The sequence below is a fragment of the Papio anubis genome, chromosome 13 (genome assembly GCF_008728515.1).
Source record: "Papio anubis isolate 15944 chromosome 13, Panubis1.0, whole genome shotgun sequence".
NCBI classification, from domain to species: domain Eukaryota; kingdom Metazoa; phylum Chordata; class Mammalia; order Primates; family Cercopithecidae; genus Papio; species Papio anubis.
Window position 1 is genome coordinate 55,695,055 of NC_044988.1, and position 22,101 is coordinate 55,717,155.

General features: G+C 40.8%; 1 protein-coding gene and 1 long non-coding RNA gene across 3 annotated transcripts in view; one reads left to right on the plus strand and one right to left on the minus strand.

Annotated features, from left to right (window-relative positions):
• The window catches only part of TEK (TEK receptor tyrosine kinase), a 122,601-nt gene that overhangs the window by 90,840 nt on the left and 9,660 nt on the right, over nucleotides 1-22,101 (plus strand). The window contains exons 12-21 of one of the 2 annotated variants that reach the window (XM_003911626.5): nucleotides 1,300-1,584; nucleotides 6,812-7,111; nucleotides 8,916-9,070; nucleotides 10,577-10,787; nucleotides 13,296-13,406; nucleotides 16,718-16,908; nucleotides 17,429-17,542; nucleotides 20,054-20,124; nucleotides 21,109-21,149; nucleotides 21,955-22,051. In XM_003911626.5, coding sequence (XP_003911675.1) covers nucleotides 1,300-1,584; nucleotides 6,812-7,111; nucleotides 8,916-9,070; nucleotides 10,577-10,787; nucleotides 13,296-13,406; nucleotides 16,718-16,908; nucleotides 17,429-17,542; nucleotides 20,054-20,124; nucleotides 21,109-21,149; nucleotides 21,955-22,051 — 1,576 coding nt within the window. The remainder of the gene's footprint in view (nucleotides 1-1,299; nucleotides 1,585-6,811; nucleotides 7,112-8,915; nucleotides 9,071-10,576; nucleotides 10,788-13,295; nucleotides 13,407-16,717; nucleotides 16,909-17,428; nucleotides 17,543-20,053; nucleotides 20,125-21,108; nucleotides 21,150-21,954; nucleotides 22,052-22,101) is intronic. The other variant, XM_009188658.4, reaches the window with a different exon arrangement.
• The window catches only part of LOC116270028, a 39,423-nt gene continuing 35,817 nt past the window's right edge, over nucleotides 18,496-22,101 (minus strand). Inside the window, exon 2 of the long non-coding RNA XR_004177902.1 lies at nucleotides 18,496-20,638. This is a non-coding gene — a long non-coding RNA (uncharacterized LOC116270028). The remainder of the gene's footprint in view (nucleotides 20,639-22,101) is intronic.

Sequence of the window (22,101 nt, forward strand, 5' to 3'; positions counted from 1 at the left end):
GAAAGAAGGAAGGTACGGAGGAAACCAATGTTAATAGAGCCTCTAACACCTTCCAAGCATTTTCACATCCATTGTCTCACTTATTACTCCTGAGTCTGGAAGATGGATATTTTAATTTTATTTTACAGGTGAACTTGGAGAGATTATGGATTTGTCCAAGGTTGCAAAAGTAAAGTGGCGTGTTCCTGTCTCTCTGATTTTAAAACCCATATTAGTTCTATTCAGTGACGTCTTGGTAGCCCAGGCTCCTGTGGGTGATTATGGCCAGGCATCACGTAGTCATGGCGGATACCTTGATGTGATCAGAGCAGGAATAGGCCTGGCCCTGCCACCACAGCTGTATGATTTCTGAAATTCTTGCTAAGGGGAAGGAACCCCCAAATTGCTTTACAATGTATTGCTCAAAATGGTAACAGAAACGGTAAATACTCGCCCATAATCCCATAACCTTGGCAAATCTACTGTTTTGATTTTTATCAGTTTCCTTCCTATCCTTCACCATTGTAGACATAACTTTTACCATGTCTACATGCACTTGAAGTCTTTTTATTGGGCTTTCATACTTTTCCTAATTATCTATTTTTCCACTGGATGGCTGTATCATAATTTATTAAAGCAGTTTCCTATTTTGAGTGTTTAGGTTTCTTCCAATTGTTTGCTAATATAAATAATGTAATGAATCATTTTGGTAGGAAAAAAAGTATCATATGGCCACTTGCTTGTGTTTCTTTGATAGCTTATGAAGTTGTATATTATTCTAGAAGCCAAGGTTACTCTTAAAAGGTGCCCTTTAGCACTGTCATTGCCTCCACCCTTGTATTAGTCTGTACTTGCATTGCTATAAAGAAATAATTGAGACTGGGTAATTTAGAAGAAAAGAGGTTTGGCTTTTTACCAAACCAAACAGTAAAAACAGTAACCATTGGCTCATGGTTCTGCGTGCTATATAGGAAGCATCTGCTTTTGGGGAGGCCTGAGGGAGCTTTTACTCGTGGCAGAAGGCAAGGTGGGAGCAGGTACTTTGCATGGTGAAAGCAGGAGCAAAAGAGTGAGGGGGGCCATGCTATACACTTTTAAATGACCAGCTTTCATCAGAACTCACTCGGTATCAGGAGGACAGCACCAAGGGGGATGGTGCTAAACCATTCATGGGAAGTCACCCTCATCAGCCAATCACCTCCCACCAGGCCCCACCTCCAACATTGGGGATTACATTTCAACATGAGATTTGGGTGGGGACATTCATCCAAACTATATCAACTGTATTATAAAAATAATGATTTTTCTGGATTCTCCTAGGACTCCCTCCTCCAAGAGGTCTAAATCTCCTGCCTAAAAGTCAGACCACTCTAAATTTGACCTGGCAACCAATATTTCCAAGCTCGGAAGATGACTTTTATGTTGAAGTGGAGAGAAGGTCTGTGCAAAAAAGTGATCAGCAGAATATTAAAGTTCCAGGCAACTTGACTTCAGTGCTACTTAACAACTTACATCCCAGGGAGCAGTACGTGGTCCGAGCTAGAGTTAACACCAAGGCCCAGGGGGAATGGAGTGAAGATCTCACTGCTTGGACCCTTAGTGACAGTAAGTAATTCATGCTGCTCCAGCCTCATCTGAGCAATAAGGGGCTACCGCCATTCAGACTTAGCTAACATCACTTCAAGTCTATTGGAAATTGTGAAAGAAAGTTGGTTGTGAGAGAAGGCTAATTAGCGCCCCCCACCTAATCATTTTAATAACTTGCAATATATAACATATGTTTGGATTTGCAATAATTCAGGCGGGGCTGTGCTAAAATTTACCTTCCCTTGGTGTGTAGTTGTTTATTTAGTAAATTAGTAACAAGAAGAAGGTTTTCTAGGGCTTGTTGAACCATTTATGGGGTAGTTTTGAAGAATCATCATATATCTACATGTACATAGATGTCAGTTAATTCCAGATGGATCTTTCCTAATCTTAAAAACCAAATAACTTTGCTTGAAACCCCTTGAAAACAGGTAATTTTAAAAGTTAAATCTAAGAGTAATAAAATGACTTTTTTTCAAAGTATTTTGCATTTCAGGCTTTTCTCTATTTCAGATTGGTCATTTAAAATTAATGGGAATTCCTTGGGTTTCTTTGTAGTATTTGAAAGTCTATTCATCACCAAGCAGAGAGTTTGATTTTGATTCACTGAAATTAGAACTGTGTGCATTTGGAACCCTTGGAAAGATAAACTATTTCTTGGCCACACACAACTACCACTTAAGTCAGGATCATGCGGTCTGTGGCCTTACCACCCTGAACACGCTGAATCTCGTTGATCCTGGAAGCTAAGCAGGGTCAGGCCTGCATGGGAGATTATGTGGTCCCTTGCCAGCTCCCAGAGTCTGAGGCTCTCTTTGCAGCTGGTTCTCCACTTCCTCAGGAACAGGTGTGGAAGCTGGCTCAGTGTTTCTCCAGCCACTCTTTTATTGCATCAGTGACATATGAAAGTCTGAATTGTTTTGCCAGTGTTTAGGGATTCTTCATATGAATTTTTTAATTCTGTGAAATTTCCAAGGTGCAGAATCATGCTAACAGTAACACAACAAACAATCACATTCCTACCATCCAGAATTAACAACTGTTAACATTTTGTCATATTTGCTTTCAGCATTTTGTTGTTGACTTAACAGGGGTAATAACCCACTGCAGGTGTATCAATATCTCCCGCAACTGTTACCCCATTCCATTTCTATTCCCCTCTCCCAAGAGACAACCAAAATTATGGGTTTGTTAAGTATATTTCCATTTAATGTTGTGTGTATATATATATTTTGAGACAAGGTTATTGCTCTGTTGCCCAGGCTGGGGAGCAGTGGTGCCATTATGGCTTCTGCAGCCTTGGCTTCCTGGGCCCAAGCAATCCTCCCACCTCAGCCTCCTGAGTAGCTGGGACCACAGGCACACGCCACCACACCTGACTCATTTTCAAAAACTTTTTGGAGAGATGGGATCTCCCTATGTTGCTTAGGCTGGTCTGGAACTCCTGGGCTCAAGCAATCTTCCCGCCTTCGCCTCCCAAAGTGCTGGAATTACAGGCATGAGCCACTGTGCCAAGTGCAGTGTTCTATAATTTTAATACCTCTGAAAGTATACACATGCATACATATCATTCTTCATTTTTTGAATGAACATTATGAATTTTATCTATCCATGTTAATTTATTTAGCTTTGATGCATGCCATTTTAACTTCTGTATACTAGTCTGTCTTATGAATGTATCTTGTGATTCATCCACTCCCTTTTAGATGGAGATGTAGGTTTTTTGCATTTTTTACTATCATGAACAAAATGCAATGCCCATTCTTATGCATGTCTCCATGCGCATAGACAGGTGTGAGAGTTTTTCTAGGGAACAGGTCCAGTGGTGGAACTCATGGGTTATTTCCCTCTAAAGTGGTTAGTCAGTGTGTACTATGTTCAGGAGCGTATGGCAGTGCCGTTTTCCTTATACCCATCTCTGTGTCTATATCCTTTCCCTCCATCACTCGATAGTGTCACACCTTTTTATTTTCACGTATCTCAAAAGCAAAATATGGTACCTCATTGTTAATTTCAATTTTGATTTCCTTGATAGCTAGCAAAGGTGAGCATCTTTTTATGTTAATTGTTCATCTGGATGTCCTCTTTTTTGATATACTTATTGATATCCTTTGCTCATTTAGAATAGGTCGTCTTACTGACTGGTAAAAATTATTTGTGTAATCTAAATACTTTGTTATGTATATTGCAAATATATTCTTCTACTCCCTTTATTGTAACCTTGTTTGTGGTGGCTTTTAACCCGCAGACACTTGACATTTTGATGCAATTGGACCTGTCAGTATTTGCCTGTATGATTTATACTTTTTGCATTTTGGAATTATTCCCTATCCCAAGGTCATAAACATATTCTGTGTGTTTTTCCTAGTAGTTCTAGTGTTGTTTTGTGTATTTAGGTCTTTAAGATATAGGATTGTTATTTTGGGGTACAGTATATTTTAATACTTTTATTTTAACCTTATTTATTCACATATGGCATGTCAGTAGTCCCAGTGCCACGTATTGAGTAGTCCCCATGGTGAACTGTGATGCTTTCTGTATCATATGCCAGGTTCTCATATTCATTTTGCATCTATTTCTGGGTGTTCTGTTCTCTTCCATTGATCTGTTTGTTCCGGCACAATTTCTAGCATATTCAAATTAACTAGAGACTTGTGAAATGTCAGTAACTGTGGGATGAATCACTGTTTCCTATTTCAAAATTGTCTTAGGTGCTCACTCACTATTCTATATAAGTTTCATCCTCATTAGAATGATACACTCTGAAAATCACACTACCAGTATCATATTTATAGGATTAAACAAAAACTAGTTAATAGTTACTGGGAGTCAACTTGCCTTGGATGGTTGTATGAAGTTTGATGGAGGGTCAATGCTGGTGGTGGTAGTAGGGATGTGAGATTGGCAGGGTAGGATTTGATCCCTGTAGGGTCAGGAAATCTGAGGAAGGAGGATGTGAATGAGAACATCTCATTTTTACCTGAAAATATTTGTTAATATGCTGTGTTGTCATTGGCTGATCATGTATATTCACAAGTAAAATTAATACTTCCAGTTACAAAGTTTGTGTTGGTTTCCAGCCTAGCAATTCCATCTTGTCCAGGGGTAAGAAGTGGAGTGAATTAGATTTGGCATATCACCCCAATTATATGTTAAAAATAATATATGTGTGTTATGTTTTCCTGTTGGAAAACATTTACATGGGGAGTATTTGACCCTTACAATGACTTTTTGAGGAAGGTAGAGTAAGAGTGATTATCACATTTAACAGATGAGGAACCTGAGGCACAGAAGAGGGTAAGTGACTTGCCCAAAGTTATGGAACTAGTACGGCATGGGGATGGATTAGGATTCTAATCCACATTTTATTTCTATTTTTTTTTGTTTTTTCTCCAACCACGCTACAAATGTCTTCCACTTGTCTCTTTGGATGGGCAACCCACTGCTTCAAAGCAACTATGGTTCTAGAGGTTCTTTAGTAGTGATATCCTATTTCTAAATTGTTTAAGGTCTGGTTAGTGTTTCCTAAAGCATTTTAGAAGCTATTTTAGAGTCACCCAGAGAACCTGCTAAAATGTAGATTGCTGGGTCCAGACCCACTGAATTTAAATCAAAGGTTTATTGAGCTATCCCTAAGAGTGACTCCTTTCAAGCATAAAATGGATAAGTTGGTAGATGCAAATTTATGATTTTTAGTTGGCACAAAAATTATATTCATTATTTTTCTAACAATCATCTAAAAGACACTGCTACTTTTTGTGACAGGCTTAGAAGACCACTGGTTTATGAAGTTAAATTTTTTTGAGCCACAACTATACAAATATAAATATGTGATGATAGTAATCTGAAAATGTTGGTACTTCTATCACCCCTTCAATCTCCTGTGGGAAGAAAGACTATTGTACATTTTTATAAAACTATACAAAATACTTGGTACTGGATGTAAAGAAAGTTAAGACATACTGATGATTAATTGTGATTTTTGGATACTGTACCACCTGCTAGACATAGAACATAACAATTAGATTTGGAAGGTTCTAAATCCAATACCTAATTCTCATAAATTGCCATAGTGCCCTAAAGAGTAACAAGGGGGAATCAACATAATGAAAAGAAGAAATTTAAAATAGAAAGGATGTACCTTGAGATACTTCTCAAAGGTTCTAATTTGTTTATAAGTAGTAACTTTCATGTGGAAAAACAATGGTGTATGGAATGAAATAGCCTACGTCTACTATTCACCTTTTGGGACGAGTACAAAACCCTTAAATTTTTGAAGTTTCAGTTTTCTCATCTCTAAAATGTGGATCATAAAAATCTCAGTACTGTGTGGTTATACAAGTCAAGAGAGTGTCTGCATATGGAAGCACATTGTAAATAGCCTCATAAATGTAAGTTCAGTTACTATTAAGGACAAGAGCTCAAATCCATTCTTTTCCCGGATCAAATAGGCTTAACCTTTATCGGGTCATGAACTTCCCTTCTAGCCTGTGCCCTTTAGAGTCTGAGTGAGAATGTAGTGATGATGCGGTGCCTGTCATCTTCACATGCAGAAAACCTCAAGGCATCTCTTTCTCATCCTGCCCATGTCCCTGAATGGAATGTGATTCTACTTTTCCCCAAATCCCTATAATACTTTGTCTACTAAAAGTTATTAGCACATTTTCTCATGTATACACTGACCTGCCGGCTGCTCCATAAATTTAGGGCAAGGACAGACCACATGACACTAAGACTATGGACTATAGAGCCAGACTGCGAGGAGGTGAATCTTGTTTCTTCTACTTAACAGTAGTGTCACCATGGCTAAGTCACTTAATCTGTCCAGACCTCAGCACTTACAGAAAGACTGCTATGAAGAGGAAGTGAGTTAATATATACAAGAGCCTAGATCAATGCCTGCCATATTGTAAGCACTATATAAATGCCAGCCCTCATAAGCTTTCCATTCTTCCCAGCATCAAGAATAGTAAGCACAGGTTTGTGGAATAACAATTTCTAAGGCCTTCATTTAGTGTCAAGATGACAAATAGATGATATGTGTGTTGCCATTTCCCTGACTGTGCCACTCTTTCAAGTCTGCATGGAGTCCAGTAGCCACTACCAATTGATTGGGATACAATCTGAGGAAACATCTGTTTGCCTTTCATGGTTTATGAGGGGACGTGAACCCTATCTCAAAAGCATAATGATCTAAGACATGGTAGTATATCTTAATTGAATCTTTTTTCTTTTTAATTTCTAGTTCTTCCTCCTCAACCAGAAAACATCAAGATTTCCAACATCACACACTCCTCGGCTGTGATTTCTTGGACAATATTGGATGGCTATTCTATTTCTTCTATTACTATCCGTTACAAGGTTCAAGGCAAGAATGAAGATCAGCACATTGATGTGAAGATAAAGAATGCCACCATCACTCAGTATCAGCTCAAGGGCCTAGAGCCTGAAACAGCTTACCAGGTGGACATTTTTGCAGAGAACAACATAGGGTCAAGCAACCCAGCCTTTTCTCATGAACTAGTGACCCTCCCAGAATCTGAAGGTTGGTTGAATGGACAGGTAGTTATGTAGGATTACCGTGCAGCCCTATAGGCAGCTGGTTTATCAGGACAGGCCTGTGAGATGAAAGCCTATGAAAGGTCGGTGGTTGAATGGACAGGCATTTACAGAGAGGTCCTTAATATCAAAATGCCTCTGAGAAGGATCCCTGTTGGTCCATTTTCTATTGTTAAACCTTAGAATAGATCAGTCTTTCAGCATACCCCATCCAGCAATCTAAGAAGAAAGCTCTAAGGAATATGAATTTTAATTCCAAGGAGAAGAATGTGGGAACTGCTTATAGAAGGCAGGCTGCGCAAGAGCTCCAGTAGGAGGCTCCAAGAACCATGTTTCATTCTTCCTCAAACACTCCTCTTTTAGCTTGGATGACACTGTGCAATTCTGAGTCTTCTTCTACTTTACTGATGCAGGTTATTAGGTCTCCATGTCCACCACTAAGCCCAACCCCAGAAAGAGTATGTTCTTTGAACTAGATAGAGATCCTCTCAGGATGCCATACTGTGCCCATGGTTTGTGACTGATAAAGTCTGTTGAGTGTAATTAAGTGAACAAGGGCCCCATGTGGGTGGAGCTGCAGCAGGAGGATTGACTTCAAGTCTATGCAGAGGCACCTCCTGGCTCTCTGTGTTGTGTACAATGTGTGCCAGAGAATGTGGATGGAGGCAAGTTAGAGGCAAATTTTGAAAGTTTATGATTTGGATTAGAGTCTATTTTTACAGAAAATACTGTAACTAAATCTGAAAACTTCTCGGTTCTCTTGGAGGATTACCTAGACCTTAACAAACAAAATCAAACAAGTCACTTTAACAGTGCTGATTCTTTGGAACATTTTTGAAATGTTCAAGGAATGAAGAGTCTGCCAAATAGAGAAAATCATGGTTTTCAGGTCACACTCTTAGTGAATGCCCCATTTTTTAATTACCTGTGTTTTGGCGAAATGTAACTTCCTAAATTCAAGCTATCCATAAAATACCAAGAGAAAAATTTTAAAACAAGACAAAACTAAAAGTTTCTCACCATTCTAGACACCTCTGTATCTGTACATATATATAGATAGAAGAAAAGATAAATGAGAAGAGAGGGATACTTTTAAGAAGATGGGATCATGTTCTGTGTGCTATTACTAATCAAAATATATTGAGCTTAATTTTATTTAAATTTAAATAAGGGAAAGAAGTAGATTAGACCATAGTCTTTAATAGTTTATTTTGGCCTGAGCCCTAAATTTAATGTTTTTTCCTCTGTCTTTTCCTGTCTTCCTCCCTCCCTCCCTCCCTCTCTTCTTCTATTGGGTATCATTAGGTTTTCTTCATTAACTCTTTAAAACAAGAAATACAGAACAAAATATCTGATAGACTCTAAGCTCTTAGCATCATTGAACTTTAAAGCATTTCTAGGTGGGGAAATTGAGGTTTAGGCAGGTTTAGTCACTCTCTCAAAGTTATACCTCTAGTAATTCCCCCTATTATTCAACATTGTTCATCTGTTAGGGATTCTACTTGGAAATAAAAGTTGAACAAATGACAACTAATGATTAGCATATTGCTAATTGTAACAGCACTTTTGCACATTTTTTTTTTTTTAATCTTGTAACAATCCTGTGAGTCAGACTCATCTCCACTGAGTTTTGGAATGTAAATGAGTAGCCCAAGGTCATGTAGTGATTAGGTGGCAGGGTGAGGGCTGCTATTAAGTTCCCATTACACTGTGTCTTCTCCCACCTATGGTGTGGGTCTGTTTCTCTACGTAAACTAAACCACCTGCTTCACCTCTGTCTTCCTGCACAGCACCAGCGGACCTCGGAGGGGGGAAGATGCTGCTTATAGCCATCCTTGGCTCTGCTGGAATGACCTGCCTGACTGTGCTGTTGGCCTTTCTGATAATATTGCAATTGAAGAGGGCAAATGTACAAAGGAGAATGGCCCAAGCCTTCCAAAACGTGGTAGTGTCTCATCTTCCTACTACTTAATAAGGGCAAGTCCAAGTACAGGCAGAACCTTCACTTTAAAGATATGGACCAGGAAATTTACTTATAAAGTAAATATTTCCCTTAGGCAAGTCTCATCCTCTCTTTGGCTTCCATTATGAAATGGGAGATAAAAAGTATGACTATATAATTTCTTATCCAAACCAGAACAATTTTAAGAGTGAAAAGGGTGCTCTTAGTAAATTATGCAGGAAACTAGGTCTGCCCCTGCCTGCTGAAATGAGACGTATGGTCATCCTAGTAATAAGTCCCCAGAGATGATATGTTGCAATAGAATGAATTGAACATTTTTGGTAAGGAAGGACAGAGGGTAACCAGACCTCAGTGAGATAGGTAATGATATATTAGACAAGTTTTCCCCACATTTGCCTATTTCTAGTTCCCATTTCTTTCTAATAAGTCCCTCAATCTTATGACCCCTCATATGTATAAGAATTATATATACCTGTGTGTGCCTTCCATTCCTGTGTACCCTCAGTCTGAAGTCAGAGTTCCTGGCACTTGGTACTGCCTCATTTTTTTTTTCATCTAGGAATTCTAACCAGTAGCAAAGGCCTATAAAATGACACTTTACCAAGAGTCATCTTATTTGAGTTCTTTCAGTATACTAAAGCCTGAAAATTTTTCTAGTTTGTGGGTTCAGGCCCTGTAAAATTAATTTGAACCACACTTTATCAATTCTGTATATAATGCATTGAGTGCAATGATTCAAATGAGGTGTACCCCATGTGCATGAGTCCCCAAGGTTCCCTTCCTTGGAGGACAAGAGGAACTTCACTATCTGACTCCATGCCAGAGCTGGCTCAACTCAGGATGTCACTGGAGAGGAAGGGCCAGCAAGGGGGTTGGGAGTGCTGGAGTCTGTCAAAATACCTTTTTCATGGTAGCACCAGCAGCTATTTGAATTCAGGAGAAAGAGATACTGTGTTGGGTTTGGCTCTAAGCTTCAGCCATCTTGTGGCCAGAATGGACTTAGAGATTCTAAGCCTTACTACAAGAGAGAAAGAGTGTGCACTAAAAATAGAGTAGGATCAAGATAATGCTAAGAAGTCTCTCACTGAGGCATATCCTGTGATTGCCCCATATAGGCTCTCCAAGTTAGCTTCCAAACCAGAACTGAACACTTGCTCATTTCATAGCACTGTAGGGAACTCACATACAACTAATGCAAGAATGGCAAACACATGGCATATGTACTGTTACTCCTTCCTCTGTCACCCTTTACAGACATTGCTAATCAACAAGCTTTTCTGGGGAGGCCCAGAATTGTGCCCGTGCAGCCCTGTGGGCAGCTGGTTTGTCAGGGCAGGCCTGTGTGATGAAAACCTATTTCCCTTTCCAGTCTAGAATTAAATATACTATTTCTTTTTTCATCTGGTATGGATGCCAACCAGAAGACATTATGCCCCTTAGAATTATGAAAAATCCTGACACAAAATGATGAAATAATTATTTTTCCAGAGGGAAGAACCAGCTGTGCAGTTCAACTCAGGAACTCTGGCCCTAAACAGGAAGGTCAAAAACAACCCAGATCCTACAATTTACCCAGTGCTTGACTGGAATGACATCAAATTTCAAGATGTGATCGGGGAGGGCAATTTTGGCCAAGTTCTTAAGGCGCGCATCAAGAAGGATGGGTTACGGATGGATGCTGCCATCAAGAGAATGAAAGGTCAGTGGTTGACCAGATAGAGTCAGCATTGCATGAGGGTGTGGAGAAAACTTGATTTCCTGCTGATTCTTTTCTCTATGGTCTTACAAAAAATTCGCATGGTGTCAGACATAGTTGTTATTTGCAACTGAAGACTATGCTTCCTTTGAAGTTGAGCCCGTGATAGTCAGGATATGAATACAAAGGCAGGAGCCATTTAAACATCACTGCTTGATTCACTGGGATGTGATACTATAGATTCTTGGTCATATACAGCTAACTTTTGGGGAGCATTGTTGTTTCTCTTAATGCAGTGCTTCTCAAAATGGAGTGTGCATCAGAATCACCTGGAAGGCTTGTTTAAAAACAAACTCTTGGGTCCTACCCCACAATTTCTGACTCAGTAAGTCTAGGGCAGGGCCACAGAATCTGCATTTTTCATTAGTTTTCCAGTGATGCTATCTTGTGGGTTTGGGGACCACATTTTACACACCACAGTCTTCATAGGTTAACTGTATATAAGTTCCTGGGGACACTGTTAGAAATGCATTCACTTGGGTTTCTTCTACTCCTTGTTTGACCACACCTGAATTTCTTGGGTAGCATATGAAAATCTGTGTTCTTAAGTGGCTTTCTCTGTGGTTCCTCTGTACACTCAAGTTTGCAGAGAAAACCACTGATTTAAGGTCATAAGAACTAAATCTTTTCCAGCTTTGTTCATCTCAAGACTGTTTGGTACCTACCCATCTAATAATATTTGATAGTAAATATCTTCAGAGAAAGCAGAATGACTAGTTAGCTGGCAAATTAGCTAGCTGTCTTCTCTTCTGTGTGAAAGAGCAGTTTGTGTAAGACTTGACTGTGAGGCTGCACTATTGATTTTACAAAATACAGGCTTGGAATGTGGTGCATTAAAGCAGAGAATGTGATGAACTATTATCACTGTGCAGCTCCATCTTAAGAGCTCTTTAAGGATGCTGACAGAGTTTTCTTTTGGACCACAATATTGAGTCTGTGAATTAACTCTAAATATTATTAAATCATCTCTGCTTTCTGCATTGTTAAGAAGACTAACAAAACAAAATGTTATCTATGATTAGAAACAGCAATATGTTTCTTTAAAAACAATAGAAACTACTTGCAAAACAGCCAGAAATCTCTTTTCTGTTTTGCTACTTTAGTCACAGGGAGTTTGGGGGAGCAGTGAGGATAGTGAGAGGAGAGGGGTGTAGAATCTTATGAAAGCAGTTTTTTTTTTTTATTTTTTTTTATTTTTTTTTAAATTTATTTATTATTATTATACTTTAAGTTGTAGGGTACATGTGCATAACATGCAGGTTTGTTACATATGTATACTTGTGCCATGTTAGTCTGCTGCACCCATCAACTCGTCATTTACATCAGGTATAACTCCTTATTGGGATCTATTGTGAGCCTGATTTTCTGTCTTGTGCCCATGTGAAGAGGGAAAATAGCTTAATAAGGCCTCAGGGCCGGTAAATCCTGCAGGCAAAGCAGTGCATCCAAAGAAGGGCAGTTACTGAAATAAGTGGCCAACCTCACTATAAGGAACTTCTTTTAAAAAATTCCCAAGATATTGACCCTCAGTGAGGCTTCTGTAGTATGAACAGAGCACTTGACTTATGAATACCATTGGCCCCTCATGAGATGATTGTCACAGTTTCTAAGCATGAGCAGCCATGTTTATGGCCACCAGCACCCCACTCCTACCCTTGCCACCCAATGTGGTTTTTTAAAAAACAATAATAGTTCATTGTCCCCGACTCAAGACTGATCAGTTTATGCACCAACCAATAGTCTTCTCTTCATTCTGGTGCTTGGTGGGTTCTCCCTCTGGTTAAAGTGCTAGTGGAGAGACAAGGCAAAAAGAATAAAGGCAGATGCAACTCAGTTTCCTGATTCCCATGCAACTTCCATAAGATAGCATTTGGATTTGATTTATTTAGCTCAATCAACCAGATTGAGACTGGTTTGTAAAAAATAAGTTACAATTAATGAATAAAGATGCATGCATTATTGGTGATGTTTCATGGAAACTTTGGTTGTATTCCTCAGTTGTCTCTGGATGGTAGATTTAGTTGGAAGAACTAAAATCTAAAAGATGGTACAGCTCCACCTCTACCAAGTCATTTACCTGAGGGTCTGGGAGCTTAAACAAGAAAACTTTAGAGTGGTGGTTCTCATCCACAGGCATTTGGCAATATCTGGAAACATTTTTGATTGGCTATTGACATCTAGTTGGTAGAGGCCAGGATGGCTGCAAAACATCCTACCATGCACAGGACAGGGCCCTGCAAAGGAATTATCAGCCCAGTGTCAATAGTGCCAAGGCTGAGAATCTCTACTTTAGACTAATCTCTTTGGTTGTATGTAGTTGATGGTGACTGAGGGCACCTGAAGGTTCCTGGCCGGGGGGGGGGGGGGGGGGGGGGGGGGGTGGCAGAACAGGACAGCTGATTCTGAAAAGGTATAACAAATAAGAATCACAACCCTTGACTTTCTTCCCAGAATATGCCTCCAAAGATGATCACAGGGACTTTGCAGGAGAACTGGAAGTTCTTTGTAAACTTGGACACCATCCAAACATCATCAATCTCTTAGGAGCATGTGAACATCGAGGTAAGATGCTCTTTTCCTGGCTTTCCTGCCAGAGTTTTTAGAAAACAGACAAATTCCATATTGATATAAGGAAAGATAATGATCTTAAGAATGTTGCCTAATTTTTTTAACGTTGCATCTTCTATCTGAATGTCTGTCTAGTCCCATTTATAGATTGTGCTGTGGTTTGCCTTATTTTTGGAGGGAAGTGCCGAGGGTGGACTATTTAGCTTCTGGTGTGGTTCAGCCATTACTGCCCAAAGGTATTCATGGCTCCTACCTGCCCCATCCTTGGCCATCCAGAGGTTTTCACTACTACTCCTCCTCCTCAAGTATAGTAGGGGAGCCCCCACCATCAGCTTCTTCTTAATTGCCTACCTTTACATTTTTCCTGGAAACCGAGGGAATTGGTATTCTGAATGTTAAAAAGCCATGAATGCCAGCAATCTACTATAATATGAAAACTAAGGAGAGTTGGATTTTAAAAATAATTATAAGAAGCTTTCATGAGATAGTGCTTTGTTTTTATCCAGAATGCTTTCATGTACAATTACAATGGAGCTTTACAACTATCCTGTGTTGCACATGCATTTAAAGTTAAATTTATGTTATTCAAATGTTTATTGAGTACTTTCTATTGTAATGTATGTAATTAGTGGTGAGTGAGTAGGTAACAACAAAAATCATCTGTGGGTTTACCTCTGCGTGCTGCATGGCCTTGTAGTTCTGAATCTCTGCTTAAACTTAATTTCTCATGGAAAAGTTTGCTCCCATAAAAAGCTCCATGCAGTAATTATTTACAAACTTGACAGCCTCTTGTTGACTTTGCAGCACAAACACCAACAATAGAAAAGAGACTACTTCCATTTCCTCAATGTATTAAACTAAAAATACTGGTGCTTCAAATAATTTATCATTCTATGATCCAATAAGGGTGTAATTCTGAAAGCCAGATCATGTCCCTTAGGTTAAATAATGAAGTAATGACATTTATTTTTTGAGCTACTTCCTGAAAACAGTAATCAGCATGGCACAGGAGTATAAATGAAAGTCACACACACACACACACACACCCCACCCCCACACCCTGCTGTCCTTGCTGACACCACTCCCACAAACATGGTGAGTGTTCTTAAAACCCGCCTGACTTTCTGTACAAACCCCACAAATGACACAGTACAAAAGGGCAAGGATTCTCTGGATGCCCAGGGAAAGTGGGGTTATGACAGGAAGCCAAGTGGCTGTGGTGGACAGACTAAACCAGTTTTCCAGAAAAAGGCGAAAACTACAAAGAAGACTGTGCTGAGGTTTTAGTGTGTTGACCCCACTGCAGATCTAGGAGAATGCTGGCTATTAAGGGATCCAGGCACTAGGAGGAGATAAGAAGAGAAATGGCCAAGTGATCCAGTTCTAAGTTTCATCTTTTGTTTTATTCTGAGGATAGTAAAATCTTGAGGTTATGTTTACTTCATCTGGTTGCAATTGGTCTTTTGGGAGAGAACCAACCACAGTATTAATGCAGTTTCCTTAATGGGGAAAAAAAACGCAACAACAAAACTATATCCCTTAAAATTTTGCTTTGTCATCACATTAGCACATAGTTAGCTGGCTCTTAAAATTTTAATATAGGCCAGGCGCGGTGGCTCACGCCTGTAATCCCAGCACTTTGGAAGGCCAAGGTGGGCAGATCACGACATCAAGATATTGAGACCATCCTGGCCAACCAACATGGTGAAACTCCATCTCTACTAAAAATACAAAAATTAGCTGGGCATAGTGGCTCATGCCTGTAGTCCCAGCTACGCAGGAGGCTGAGGCAGGAGAATCGCTTGAACCTGGGAGGTAGAGGTTGCAGAGAGCTGAGGTAGCGCCACTGCACTTCAGCCTGGGCAACAGAGTGAGACTCAGTCTCAAAGAAAAAAAAAAAAATATATATATATATATATGCTAAATTATTTACCTTAATTTATCTTTATTAATAGATATTAAAATTATTTTCGAATAATTCAGTAAAAATGTGAGAAAGCACATGTATACCATAATTTAGGTCTAACTTTCATTATAGTGCAACAGGATTCAATACTAGAAGATTTCTTTTTTTGTTAGAATTTCAATTTCTTAGAATATCTTTCAAGCTTTCTTTTTTTGAGACAGGGTCTCACTCTGTTGCCCAGTCTGCAGTGTAGTAGCACAGTGTCAGCCCACTGCAACCTCCTCTTCCCTGGGCTCAAGCAATCCTCCCACTTCAGCCTGAGTACTCCCAAGTAGCTAGGACTACAGGGATGCACCACCATGCTTGTCTAATTTTTATTTTATTTTTATTTTTTGTAGAGATTAGGTCTCAGTATACTGCCCAGGCTGGTCTCAAATTCCTGGGCTCAAGCAGTCCGTCTACCAGAGTGCCGGGATTACAAGTGTGAGCCACTGCACTGGGCTTCAAGTTCTAATTCATACAACATTTTAAATATATGGTTTACCCAAAAAATTCTTTAAAAAAACAGTAAAATAACTTTACATTTTACTAGGTATAAATGTCAATATTTTTAGCAAAGTAAATTCCCTTTAAAAAAATTTTTGTAAGGGGATAATTTATTTTTTAAAAATTCCAAGAAAACAAAAGTAAAAAAACTGGGCAAATAACTTTTTATTAAAAAAAAAAAAAAGAAAAATGATTTGGAACAAAAAAGTGACAATGAACCATAGGTTTTTCTAGGCATTATTGTTTTATTGTTTCCTAAAAGCTTGAGTTTTCTGGTTTCTTGAAGCAAAATGCAATCTTTGAAACTAACTTCTGGTGACCAGAGACCCAATCAGCAATATGGTGACTTAGTATGGGTTTTAAGGAGTAGAAGGCAGGAGAGAAAGTTACCTGTTGTGGCTCCTTCCACACGGATATTTAATTGTTTAAAAATAATAACAACCTCAGGAATAGCTAGAGGCAGACTGGAATAACATGCCTGGCTCATATTAGTTCCTTGATCAAAATGGAATGCAAATGAAAAGGTGATATGAAGAAGGTATCTGAGATCTGGAAGACAGTGCTTTGACTCATCTACTGTTACTACTGCCTGGGTAAAAGCATTTCAGGAAGCCCTCTGTGTGAGTGCACGTTTGGAAGGAATGGAGAGGGAGTGGGAAGGAGCAAAACCAAGCGTTCCAGCCTGGCCCCCCTTTGAGTATCTTCCTTCTGTCCCCCAGTGCTCCCTCGGTGGTGTTACTAGATGTGTTTTGTTTAGACAAAATGGAGTTTATAGGCAATTCCCACAGCACATCTCTTAAATGTCACAGCTGTTCAGGGCCACTGATGAGTCAATGCTCTTCCTTCCCCACAGGCTACTTGTACCTAGCCATTGAGTATGCGCCCCATGGAAACCTTCTGGACTTCCTGCGCAAGAGCCGTGTGCTGGAGACGGACCCAGCATTCGCTATTGCCAATAGCACTGCGTCCACACTGTCCTCCCAGCAGCTTCTCCACTTCGCTGCCGACGTGGCCCGGGGCATGGACTACCTGAGCCAAAAACAGGTTTGTTTGGAGGAACTTGCTTTGGATATCTTTCCTCTGGAATGCCCTCTAAAGTCAGTTTCAATGTTTGTAGGGTCTGTCAACCTCTCTTCTTGAACTCCTTAAAATCTCCCTCATTTTAATCTCTTTGTGAATAGTCCATCTATTTAAATAAAAATTAATACTGACAATATGTTTATCTAGCAATTTTCATAAGATGTAGCGAGGTACCTTAAGCTCTCTTAGCCTGGTTTGCCTCTAAATCATGTGCAGCAACAGACACACACTACATTACAGCTGGAGGATTTAACAACCTGTGTTTTTTATTTGTTCATTTTCTGAAATTCTTCTGCCAAGATGTGTGTCATTTGGCAGAATCCATTCCATTACCAGGGAATTTTGGAGGGGAACTTTAAGGGGAACTGGATTGTGCCTTTTTAAAATCCTTTTTTATGCTATTGTTTTATTTCCTATTCCCCGAAGTTTTCAGCCCTGGGGCTTTCATTAGGCTGAAAATACATAATGTTTTCAAAACTTTCAGTTTATCCACAGGGATCTGGCTGCCAGAAACATTTTAGTTGGTGAAAACTATGTGGCAAAAATAGCAGATTTTGGATTGTCCCGAGGTCAAGAGGTGTATGTGAAAAAGACAATGGTAAGTACAGGACACGGACACTGATTGCATCCTTTCTGAGGTACTCCCCGCTCTCCTGATGTCGCTTCTGAGACTGTCGGTGCTCTGTGGTGACTAAAGCATCTGACTGTGTGTCCCGGGAAACATTCTTTCTAAATGTTCGTTCCTAACATGGTTGCAGTGTCTGTATTACTAATGAAGAAGGCACTGTCATGTGTGACCAAGTGATTGAATATTCAAGCCTAGTGGTTTGGGGTCTTGGTTCTATCCAGTTCAGACCCCAAGGCATCTCACTCAGAAACCTCTGAGGAGCTTGCACAATCCCCTTTCATGCACAGCTGATGTAGCAAGGAAAAAGATTAACATAACTTCTATAGGCTCATCTAAGATTTCTCTCTTCACTGAAACTTCAGTGGTCACTGTTCAAGCCCAAAATCCACTCTCCCAAACAGTAATATTTTATCTTTAAATACAAGATTGCGAGAGAACCTAACCATACAGTCTTAGAGGAAGAGAGATACTCATTCTGCTTTTGGTGCCCAGTCTAGAATCACATAGTCCTAGAAGTACCACATCCCTGCATGTTAGAGCTGTGTGGAGGAAATTCACCATCCTCTGTTTTCCTGGGGTGGGCAGAACGCAGGGCCTCAGGGATGACAAGCCCTGCAGCCTTTCCATGTGTCTGGCAGATCTACTGTGGTGGATGGCTCTCCCGTTTTTAGGTCTGATGAACATTACTTTGGCCCAGCTTTCCTGGGATGGCTCCAGTTGTCATGAGGTATAGGCAGTCTTTTCGTTTTTGTGGGCACACCAAATTGTCTCTTAGCAAGGCTCAGGTTCCTGCATTTATTCTCAATTCCAGGCTTCCTTTTTTTTCATCACACTTACTTAGTTACTGAGAAGATAAAATACTCAAGAACATTTTGAAAGGAAATCACCCATAATTCACCACCTTGGCATATATATTTTTTTCATTTTTGGCTTATCGCCTTCCACAGCATACATCCTTTCACATAGCTACAACCACAGTGAACATAATCATTTTGGATCTTTCCACTCTCTTTTCTGATGAGGGTGTGAAGTGGGGTCCTTTTGGCTCTTCGAGGGCCCTGCATGCTTATCAACATAGCGCTTTCAGAAGCCACGTGTGCCTCCCTGAGGGCTGGCTTCCAGGTGATGCTTTTCTGCCTAACCTTTTCAGACCCACTCAAGGCAGATGCTTCTCTGGAGCAGGGGTGGACTTGTTTTCTTAAAGAAGCAGAATCCACCAGTCACCTACCTACTCCAGCTCTCCCAACTCCTCCCTGACCACCTGGTGTCCTCAAATCTCCTTCCTGAAATCCTTTTCCCTGCTTTACTCCAGCGCTTAGGGGATGTGGGTGCCCTGGGTGAGAAGGTGGAGGGATAACACAGGTTAACCCCACAACCTACCCATTCTATTTGGATGCTCTCCTCAGCTCCCCAAGGAGAGCTTGGCATGGGTTTGCTTGGCATTTCATAAAGGGCAGTGATTTCTGCAATATTGGGGTTATTTACAAGGGGAGAGCACCTATCAGGGCTCGACTCGATCTTATAATAGACTAAACAGGGTAAAGGTGTTCTTTAGCACCTTGGGGCTGGGGAGGAAAGGGCCAGGTTGAGGGAAGGGGGAAGAAAGAAGGATTGGAGAGGAGCAAGTTCCCTGCAAGAAGGATGCAGTGTAGCAAGTTCGGACAAATCTCTGGGAGGGAGGGATCAACCTCTTGATGACCAACATTATGATTCTTCAATGAGTAGATAGGAAGGGAGCCCAAATCATAGAGACTTTGAGGAAACCAGAAATGAAACTTTAAAGTCAAGCTTTACAACATCCAGGCACATCTCATTTTGCCTAGCCTGGGATCAGTAAGCCAAGATATGGGGACAGCCTGGAGGCAGTCAGGACCAGCATCCAAAGTATGTGTCTCCAAACCCAACGTAAACTACACTATGTAAGCTACAAATCATCTCAATCTCTACTGTTATATATGCACACTGTTCCCCTTGTCTAGAGATGCTCTTTCCTCTCCCATCCACCTAATGACACCTAAACGTCTTACAGAACCATGCTGGGATGTTCCGTCCTCTGGAGAATCTCCCTCCATCACCTCCAGGCACAGTTGTTCTCTTCACCGTACCCCAGTGCCTCCATTTCCCTTTTCCACATTATTAATACAGTTAAATTCTCACTCAGTGTCTATGCCTGTCTCTCCTTTCAAACCTTAGAGTGCCTCTGAGGGCTATAAGGTGAATAAGGAATGACTGACTACCATGCGTGCACACTTCAATTCATATAAAACTGCTGAACCCTGAAGATAAATAGGACTTGCGCTATTTGCATGTTTTGAAATTTGAGAACACACATGTAGCTGGGACATACACAAAGCAATGATGTCTGAGTCTGCCCTGCCTATGAGGTTCCCACTGGGCTTTGTGGAGCCACAGCTCAGGCAGGCTGAGAGCCTCATAAAGACCCTGTCCCACTTAAGTGACATCTCACTTTGTTCTCTCCAGGGAAGGCTCCCAGTGCGCTGGATGGCCATCGAGTCACTGAATTACAGTGTGTACACAACCAACAGTGATGTGTAAGTAAGCTGCTTATTGCCAAGGGATTTTTTTTCCCTCCCAGAAACATATATAGTTGACAGAGGTTTTAAAAAGAAGCAGGAATGTCCTGTACCTCTCGAGAACAAAGGTAACCAAAAAACCCAGGAAATAAAGTAACAGAATAAAGCCGCAGAGTAGACGGTTTCCAGAGTGCAGAATCACTGGTGGCAGGTTTTGGATTTCACTCTGCATACTGAAGTTGTGTTTTCTGCACTGTGCTTCGAGTTGTGAATTCTCGGACTCAACAGGAAGAAGGGACATACTGGCCTTCCTGTGGCTCCTCTCCCAGACCTAGATCAGAGGAAGCAATCCAGAATAGCTGCTGGGGACAAAATAAGGCCAGACAGTCGGGGGCGTCTCTGCTTGCAGCCTGCAGGGATGCATCAGAGGCTGGCGGTGGAATTAGGTCATCTTGCCTTGCACCCCATTTCCAGGATGAAAAACCAAGGCCGCGAGGGTAGTGGTGACTTGTCCAAGGGGTTTTGCTGATGCCTGGGGATGAAGAGGGAGTGGGCAATTGCTGTGTCCTCACTGTGTGCAAGGTGCTTTTTATGTTTCTCTGCATAACTTTGAGGCAGGGATTATTGTCCCCACTTTTGTAAGAATATACTAAGAGGTTCAGCCACTTTTTCCAGGTCACATAATTGGATGGCAGAGATTGGATTTAACTCAGATCTGTCAAGCTCCAAAACAAATTTCATCTGTTTTGGACAGTACCACCTTGGAGTCTCTAGTTAAAGTGATTTGGGGGCTCTGGCAAAGTGAACACTATTTCTTTGTTGTAACCCTTCCGTTGAGCTGAGAGGAGAGAAACCCACACTGTGTGCAAGGGCCTATCCTAGGATGTAGACATGTAACATTTCCTTTTCTCAGAAAGGGTGGGTCTCCCTGGCTTTGGGGGCAGGAAAATGAGTGGTGACTCTGTTTGCTGATTGTTGGTTTCACACTTGTCCCTCCTGCAGATGGTCCTACGGTGTGTTACTATGGGAGATTGTCAGCTTAGGTGAGTATCATATAACAATTTCAAGTATACTGATCCTAGTTTTATCAATATTGCATATTTAAAAAAACTAGAAGGCCCTACACAGAAAGGTAATAATTTTATTCTTCATGTTTTTAATGTGGCACATATACACCATGGAATACTATACAGACATAAAAAAGAATTAGTTCGTGTCCTTTGTAGGGACATGGATGCAGCTGGAAACCATCCTCCTCAGCAAACTAACACAGGAACAGAAAACCAAACACCACATGTTCTCACTCATAAGTGGGAGCTGAACAATGAGAACACATGGACACAGGGAGGGGAACATCACACACCAAGGCCTGTTGGGGGGAAGGAGAGAATAAGGACAAATACCTAATGCATGTGGGGCTTAAAACCTAGATGGTGGGTCAATAGGTGCAGCAGACCACCATGGCACATGTACCTCAGAACTTAAAAAAAAAAAAAATTCTACAATAAATATGCATTGCTTTTATAATTAAAACTGGACAATAATTGATTAATATTATTGGTATAATAGATGTGCTCTGTGTGGGGAGACTTAGGGAAGAGAACTGGCACTGAATTGAGGAAGCCAGGGGTGGTTCCTTCCCCTGAAGCAATGATGATGCTTTGGCATACTCTGTAGTGTAAGTCCAGTTTTGATGAGTGGTGGGTTTGCCAAGGGAGGCATGCAGCATGTTCACTCTCCTGTGACATACCATGTCTTCCTCCTGGCCCCTTAGCTTTAGAACCCCTGGACAGGAAGCATTGCTTTTCGTGCCAGAGAGGACTTAGAGTGGCACTGTTTGTCTTCCAGGAGGCACACCCTACTGCGGGATGACTTGTGCAGAACTCTATGAGAAGCTGCCCCAGGGCTACAGACTGGAGAAACCCCTGAACTGTGATGATGAGGTGTAAGTCAGGCCTCATCCTGGGGCTATTTTGTCTTACCTTCCTTCCCCTT